General features: G+C 39.3%; 1 protein-coding gene across 2 annotated transcripts; it reads left to right on the plus strand.

The window, feature by feature from the left end:
• Window positions 1-709: 709 nt before the first annotated feature.
• On the plus strand, window positions 710-7383 carry LOC146547402 (PI-PLC X domain-containing protein 1). Of its 2 annotated transcripts, none has more exons than XM_085266103.1 (7): window positions 710-904; window positions 1074-1210; window positions 4434-4559; window positions 4642-4797; window positions 5202-5332; window positions 5944-6014; window positions 6878-7383. In XM_085266103.1, exons 1-7 carry the CDS (start codon window positions 802-804, stop codon window positions 7150-7152), a joined length of 999 nt encoding a protein of 332 aa, XP_085122229.1. In that variant the 5' UTR covers window positions 710-801; the 3' UTR covers window positions 7153-7383. The 2 variants fall into 2 exon arrangements, with proteins under 2 accessions (XP_085122229.1, XP_085122230.1); XM_085266104.1 differs by having other exon boundaries at window positions 5226-5332.
• Window positions 7384-7979: the final 596 nt, after the last annotated feature.

Genomic DNA, 7979 nt, shown 5'->3' on the forward strand with positions numbered 1-7979 from the left:
TGTGCATAAATTTAATTAAAGTATGGAAAAAAAAAAAAAAGTTATGGGTCAGAGTAAGAGTTAAGATGTTAAGAATAACAAGTATATCTTAGAATGTTTGCAATAATGAAGCGTTTCAGTACAATGTAGACAAAAACGAAAAATAAAAAGAAAGTTACGGATCAGGACTCTCCGATCCTTACTGCGCATGTGTAAAGTCTGACCGTACAAATCGGGTCTACCCGATCCGTACCGCGCATGTGCAGATGTTTTCTTCTTCTTCTGTTCGTTTAATGGCAGTTTACTCCCCAGTGTACGAGGATACCGCCACCTGCTGACCGAGCGAATAAACCCTATTATAAACTGAATTACCGTCATTACAAACGTGTGTTAAATCTGATTTAGCGATAGTCGAGTGTGTTTATGCTTGTCTGTGAGGAGAGGATTGTTGGAATAGTGATGATGATGTGCGCTATCACTGTCAATTGTCAGTAAACACTTAATCTGGCTGATGAATCTACACGTGAGATATTACAAAGTCTGCATTATTAACTCTGTAATTAGGCGCCATTCTTCTTATTTTACGGCGCTGTTGCTCAATCGGGGGACGCACATTGTTACCGTACTTTTTACTTTAGTGTTCTAACGCTACTGTTTTTTTAAGCAAGCTCTCGTCGCGTTTGGTGATTTTATTTTGAAAATCGCTAAAGGAAGTGGAGATTGACAACAACCGGAAGAGTTGGTAAATAAACCGTGTTCAGATCCCGAAGAAACTCAAAGAGCATGCTGAACATCTGTAGTAGGACAGGGCGGTAATAAGACATGGAGGACAAACAGCGGGAGCAGCTCGGAGGAAACCCGGACTGGATGTCGCGTTTGCCGGAGGAGCTGCTGGACGTCCCGCTGTGGAACCTGGCATTACCTGGTAAAACAGGAGCAACCAGTTCAGCCAGTTCAAGACAGAAAAGAATAGAAAACACTCTCATACAGATCACGTGTTTATTTTAAAAATATAATTATCCTTAATTTCAGGTTAAACTGTAATAAAAAAAATTGTCTCAGATGCTTGTTGACAGGCTCTTCTCGCACCACAGGCAGCCATGACAGCATGTCCTTCAGCCTGGATGTCTCCTCTCCTGTGGTGAGATCGGAGTCCTGCTTCCTCAGACTGACTGACAGGCTGTTCCCCTGCTGTACTCGACCCTGTGTTTACCGCTGGGCCACCACGCAGGTATTTTACGGTCCCCCTAAAGGTGAAAGAGAACCAGGAACCTGCACCACCTCAGGTGAAGCTCCCTACCTCGTAAAAGGTTTGGGGAATTCATCTGAGGTTTTGATAATTTGATAATTACTGAACTACCGTAGTTTGGAAGGAGGAAGGCAAGGCAAGGCAAGTTTATTTGTATAGCACAATTCAACAACAAGGTGGTTCAAAGTGCTTTACAGAGACATTAGAAACAAAAACAAATAAAAAGCACGATTTAAAATTGATTAAAACAAGCAAACAAACAAACAAACTAAATAACAAGCAAACAAAACAGTATGTAAAAAAAAAAAATCTAAACGGATAAAATCAGAACAGTAGATAAAATCAGTAGTTAAAATGTAAGTTTTGAAGTTTAAGCTTAAAAGTGTGGATTTGGTGCTTTATTCAAATGCAGCTGAGAACAGGTGAGTCTTCAACCTGGATTTAAATAAACTGAGTGTTTCAGCTGATCTGAGGCTTTCTGGGAGTTTGTTCCAGATATAAGGAGCATAAAAGCTGAATGCAGCTTCTCCGTGTCTGGTTCTGACTCTGGGAACTGATAAAAGACCGGATCCAGATGACCTGAGGGATCTGGAAGGTTCATACTGGGTCAGGAGGTCACTGATGTATTTTGGTCCTAAACCATTCAGAGCTTTATAGGCCAGCATCAGAACTTTAAAGTCTATCCTCTGACGGACAGGCAGCCAGTGTAAAGACCTCAGACCTGGACTGATGTGGTCCACTTTTTTGGTCTTAGTGAGGACTCGAGCAGCCGAGTTCTGAATGAGCTGTAGTTGTCTGACTGATTTTTTTAGGTAGACCTGTAAAGATGCTGTTACAGTAATCAAGCCTACTAAAGATGAATGCATGGACTAGTTTTTCCAGGTCCTGTTGAGACATCAGAGCTTTTATCCTTGAAATATTCTTGAGGTGATAGTAAGCTGACTTTGTTATTGTCTTAATGTGTTTTTCTAAGTTTAGGTCTGCATCCATCACTACACCCAAATTTCTCGCCTGGTTTGTGGTTTTTAGGTGTATAGATTGAAGTTCTCTGGTGACCTGTAATCGTTTTTCTTTGGCGCCAAAGACTATTACCTCAGTTTTGTTTTTGTTTAGCTGGAGAAAATTGTGGCACAACCAGTCATTGATTTCCTCAATGCATTTACCAAGAGCCTGTACAGGGCCTTGGTCTCCTGGTGACATTGTGATATATATTTGTGTGTCATCTGCATAGCTGTGGTAGTTTATTTTGTTGTTCTTTATAATCTGTGCCAGTGGGAGCATGTAAATGTTAAACAGAGGGGGTCCCAAGATGGAACCTTGGGGAACTCCACATGTGATACTTGTCTGCTCAGATGTGAAGTTACCTATTGATACAAAGTATTTCCTGTTTTCTACGTATGTTTTGAACCAGTTTAGTACAGTTCCTGAAAGACCTGCCCAGTTCTCCAGTCGTTTGAGTAATATGTTGTGGTCAACTGTATCAAATGCTGCACTGAGATCCAGTAAAACTAAGACTGACATTGTTCCACTGTCTGTGTTCAGACATATGTCATTGAACACTTTGGTCAGAGCGATTTCAGTGCTGTGGTTCTGTCTAAAACCTGACTGGAAGGCATCATAGCAGTTATTCTGTTTTAAGAAGTAATTGAGCTGTTGAGAAACTGCTTTTTCAATGATCTTACTTAGAAATGGGAGATTTGAGATCGGCCTGTAGTTGTTCATTTGTGTCTTGTCAAGATTGTCCTTTTTCAGTATAGGTTTGATTACAGCAGTTTTTAGTGGTTCTGGAAACACACCTGATATTAAAGAAAAGTTGACGATCTGTAACAGGTCTGACTCCAAAGTCTTTGAGACCTTTTTGAAAAAACTTGTTGGCAGGACATCTAAACAGCAAGAGGAGGAGTTCAGTTGACCTATGATGTCCTCCAGGTCTTTGCTGTTAATCGGGTGAAACTGTTTGATGGTGTTTAAACAGTTTTTCGGTGGACACAGTACATATCCTGGATCTGCTGTTGATGTACCAATTGCTTGTCTAATCTTTTGGATTTTTTCTGTGAAGAATTTGGCAAAGTCATTGCAGGCCATGGTCGAATGAAGTTCAGCTGCCACTGGCACAGGAGGGTTTGTTAGCCTGTCAACTGTGGAAAATAAGACCCAAGCATTATGACTGTTTTTAGTGATGATGTCAGAGAAGTAGGACCTCCTTGCACTCCTCAGTTGTAAATTATAATTGTGAAGTTTCTCTTTATAGATGTCATAGTGAACCTGGAGGTTTGTTTTTCTCCATCTGCGCTCAGCTTTCCTACACTCTCTTTTTTCATTTTTCACTAGTGTGGAGTTTCTCCATGGAGACTTTTTCCTTCCAGAGATAACCTTCACCTTAATGGGAGCAATTGTATCCATTACATTTAACGTTTTTATGTTTGATCATGACTTACTGTATACAGTACTGTGTAACGAGCCGCCCCTCATTTCTTCATATTTTGCTTCTAATCAGACTATCTTCATGTTTTTTTTTGTTAAAGTGGTCTTGAGCGGTTCTCCAGGCTTTCCGAAGGTCCTTGAATGTTTTTCTTTGGACATCTGGATGCTTATTTGATCATTTCCCCCCAGTACTTAAACCATTTTCAGAGGAATGGTTTTTTTGTTTGTTGAGGCACTTAACACTAAGGTATGACTCATTCCAGCATCCAAAAAAGGCTCCTAACGCAAAGACGGAACAAGTGTTGTCTACACATGCAAATATCTAACCAACTTTAAACTGTATCTTTAAGCGTTTTGTTACTAGAAGCCTGTCACAAAAATGGGTTGAATGTTAGAAAAATAACAAAGATAAGGGTTTAACAGACATAAAATGTTCTTTTTAGCACTACCAGCTGAAAACTTGGCAGATCTCAGCAGTGTGTCATTAAAAAGTTTGAGGAAGCTGCACAAGTGCAGAAAAAAGAAGAGGCGGATCTATAAAACTATTTTAAAAAAGTGACTAGCAAGTAACCTGAAACAGGAAGAAAAAGTTGAGATATGTCATACTACGCAAGAATTAGACTGAAAATCAGAGACAACAGGTGTGATGGAGTGATGAATGCAAATGTGAAATTGTACAGAGGAGATCAGGAGAGAGATACAGCCATCTGTACAACATGGTGGAGTCTCTGTCATTGTTTGGTTCTGGTGTTTCAATATTCATTCTCTTTCTTGGCTACAGCTATCGGTCCTTTCTGATCAGTGTGATCTTGGTGTTCGTTTCTTGGACCTGCGGATCGCCAGAAAGCCAGCAGGGAGCAGCAAATTGTTTTTCGCTCACGGCATATACACGCTAATAACCGTCAAGGTCAGTAAACTACACCAAAACGGCATTGATACTCAGAGTGAAAGCTAATTTACAGCAAATTTTAACGTCTGTCTGCATGCAGGAGGCTCTGGATGAACTGGCCGGCTGGCTGGACGCTCACCCCAAAGAGATTGTAATCATTGCCTGTTCACACTTCGAATCTCTAAGTGACGAAGACCACGCCCATCTGATGGAGTTCATCCTTCTGCTGTTCAGAGGGAAGCTGTGCCCACCACAGGTAGATAGACATTATTAGGATAATGATTGATTTCTAAAGTTTAATAATGCCAAATATTCACTGCTTTCAGCCTCTCAGATAAGGATTTACCATTTTAACTTCAGCAGATATAAATACATGGAACTGATCTCAACCACAGGCTCATTGGGAACCCCCGACTAAAACGAATGCATTTACGACTGTAGTCCTGCAATAAATCCTTTAATCATTTAGGTCATGGTGTTCAGTTTCTGTTGAAACTCTTTTCGACTCAGGTGTTTCAAATATCAGAGGTATTGCTCTAGTCCAGAAACCTGCTAATATACCACACCACAAACGTCACGCTCCGAAAATTAAAACGTGTTGCTGTAATCATGTTATTAGCCTGCATTGGTTTTGGCACAGTGTGCCTAATAAACTGACAGTTTGATTCATGTGTATGCATGCAGGAAACTCCCACTCTGCGGTCATGTTGGTCAAAAGGTCAGCAGGTCATTGTTTCCTATGACGACCAGGAGCTGCAGCACCCTGGGCTGTGGAATCGGATACCTTATTGGTAAAATACATAGACTGTATGTAGAAGGGTTAGATAGACTTCGTAGCTTAAGTGTCTTCGATTCCGTGATTTCGGTTCTGATTACTTTCTCTGGCAATATTAGCTGTTCTTTTTTTGTTTGTTTGTTTGTTTTGTTTTTGAGCACCTTGGTGTCTCAAAAGTATTAATAATAGATGTTGGTACAGTGACTTTAAACCACACTGAGAACAGCAACAGCCAAAGGTTCAAATATGACATAATTGGAGTGTCATATTTTAATGTGTGTTCACTGTCAGACATAATACGTGCTTGTTGGTTTATTTATAAATGGTGTGACATGGTGTGAAATACAATATTAAATATGTAAACACTGGTTGCATGTAATATATACACGTATGTAAAGATAGTTTGTTTCCTCCTATTTTCAAACCTTAGACCTTATGTGGTTTTCTTGGTCTTCTTCTCTCCCCCCTTCTTTTTGGGTCTTTGACTGGTGACCAAGACTGGTGGCCATTAGGGGAAAAAAACAGATTTAAAGCAGTGCCTGATTACTTTTACTTTTCAAGGCTACTGTCTGCACAGTTGGTCATGTCACTAACACTGAAATGATTGAACCTGTCCTGTGTGTTCAGGTATGCTAACAGCCCAGATCCTAAGAAAGTGATCACCTATCTGGAAGGCCAGCAACGGCAGGGAAGACCAGGTATGAGGTTGTTGGAACAAGTAGTGCAGTGAGGGAAAGTAGTAGCATTACAGACCTGTATTTAAAATGTTAGAGCAAAAGTACTGGATACAGAATATACTGTAAAGGTAGTTTACTGGATTTAATAACCTGCCAAAGGTACAAATGTTAGTTTGTACATATATATGCATCCCACACAGCCTGTGATGGCTTTCAGTACCACTGTTTCCTCTGATGCTGCTTCTTCTGCTGTAATTTTTTTTAATCATCAGGAAGCCAGTGGATAAAATTGGAGAGAAACTCCACGGCAACACAGCCACGCCACATACAACTATACTTGCTGCTAACAATGTTGGACACTTTTGCGGGTTTATGTAGTAGGATTGACAGATTCAATGCAGAAGTATAATTTATGCTTAAGCTCAAAATTCAAAGCGTATTCAGACTACGCAGGTTTTCAATAAAAATCAAACATGGATTCGGATTTGCTGCCCCCATGTGGCGAACGTTTTTATTGAAAGTTGAAAAGGTTTATTCAAAAATTTAAATGAAATGTTTTTATTAAAACAGAATAATTCCTTTAAATACCAAATTTCTAATATTCATATACTGTTGATTGAGCCACCAAAATATATAATATAATTATTATTAACCTTTTTTTTTTTTTTTTTAAACTCTTGAGATTAAAAATCTTTTACAAGAACGTCCTGGACAAGATGGACAGAAGTATTCTCATAAGTTTAATAATATAATAATGTCAGTGATGTAGTAAAAATACTCTGAAGTGTACTGCTTCTGCAGCTAGCTGGGATTTATTTTACCTCAGGTTTTATTTGCTGTTCGTTTCTTTAAGCACCGGCCTTACAGACGGTTTTGTTTTCCAGATGGTTTTTACGTCACTGGTCTGAACCTGACAGAGACCATGTTTTACGTCTTCCTGCACCCTTTCCAGAGCATGAGGATGTTGACGTTGAACTCTCTCTCACTGCTTCTCCAGTGGGCGGGTGAGCAGCAGCCAGGACCCGAGGGAGTCAACATTATGTGCTGTGACTTCGTCGGTATGAGCGAGTTCTGCTCGCTTGTCGTCGAGCTGAACTACAAACTGGTGGGCAGAGGCTGCAGGAAGCTGCCAGCATCCTCCAAAATAAGTGCCAGTTAATAATTTTGTGAGCCTGCCATCCTGTTTATACAGTTGTGTGCTTGATGTTTTTGTTTTTTAAGCATCACATTACCGTCTACATGTTTATTCAGGTTAATTTCAACATGCTTTACCTAAAACTATAAGGAGGTACACAAGTTACATGTTCTTTACACATTCACTGTGCAAGTGTAGTTAAAGTTTTATATTTTGCACTACTGGACACTTTTCCACAAATATTTGCACAAATATGACAATCTATATATTGTATATGCATTTTCTTTTTTATTTTGACTTATTTTTAATTTCTAATTCATTTTTCTTTTTCAATGATTTTTCTTACCTCATAACTCGTCTCTGTGCTGTGAACTTATCTTTGCATTTCACAATGCCACATGTTACAAATTTTAGTGTTTACTATCAACATCACGAATGCTAGCAGCCTTTTAATTAGCGTACAGCTATACAATAGTTAGCTTGGAGAACAACGTGCTGAATACTAGGTCTCTTGCACTATATCTTGTATGATGTTACATTTCTTTTTTGTTTTACTGTAAATTAATCAAATGCTGGTATTTCTAAATAAATATTTTCATATTTATTTTTCACATTGTATTTTATAAACAGCTGTGTGGGTGCTGTTTGGTGATTAGCATTGTCACCCCACACCAAGCAACTCTTGAGTTTGAAACTTTGCCTGCGTGGCTTTCTTCTACAGTCCAAAGAAACGCATGGGTTATGTCACCTGGTTATTCTACATTTACCGTCACACTGCCTGAATAATAAAAATCTGTGATTTTTGTACCTGGATTTGTTTGTAATTAAGATATTTAGAATCCTCAGACGAT

The sequence above is a fragment of the Mchenga conophoros genome, linkage group LG23 (genome assembly GCF_057382185.1).
Source record: "Mchenga conophoros isolate Kocher_MC1m ecotype Shallow Benthic linkage group LG23, M_conophoros_male_GT1.1, whole genome shotgun sequence".
Lineage (NCBI taxonomy): Eukaryota > Metazoa > Chordata > Actinopteri > Cichliformes > Cichlidae > Mchenga > Mchenga conophoros.

Excerpts from the sequence above, each read along its gene's own strand:
- LOC146547402 (XM_085266103.1), top strand. The coding sequence starts at position 802 with ATGGAGGACAAACAGCGGGAGCAGCTCGGAGGAAACCCGGACTGGATG. Across the intron at positions 4,798-5,201 it reads GGAAGCTGTGCCCACCACAG|TTTGATTCATGTGTATGCAT; the intron begins GTAGATAGACAT and ends ATAAACTGACAG. Across the intron at positions 5,333-5,943 it reads TGGAATCGGATACCTTATTG|GTATGCTAACAGCCCAGATC; the intron begins GTAAAATACATA and ends CTGTGTGTTCAG.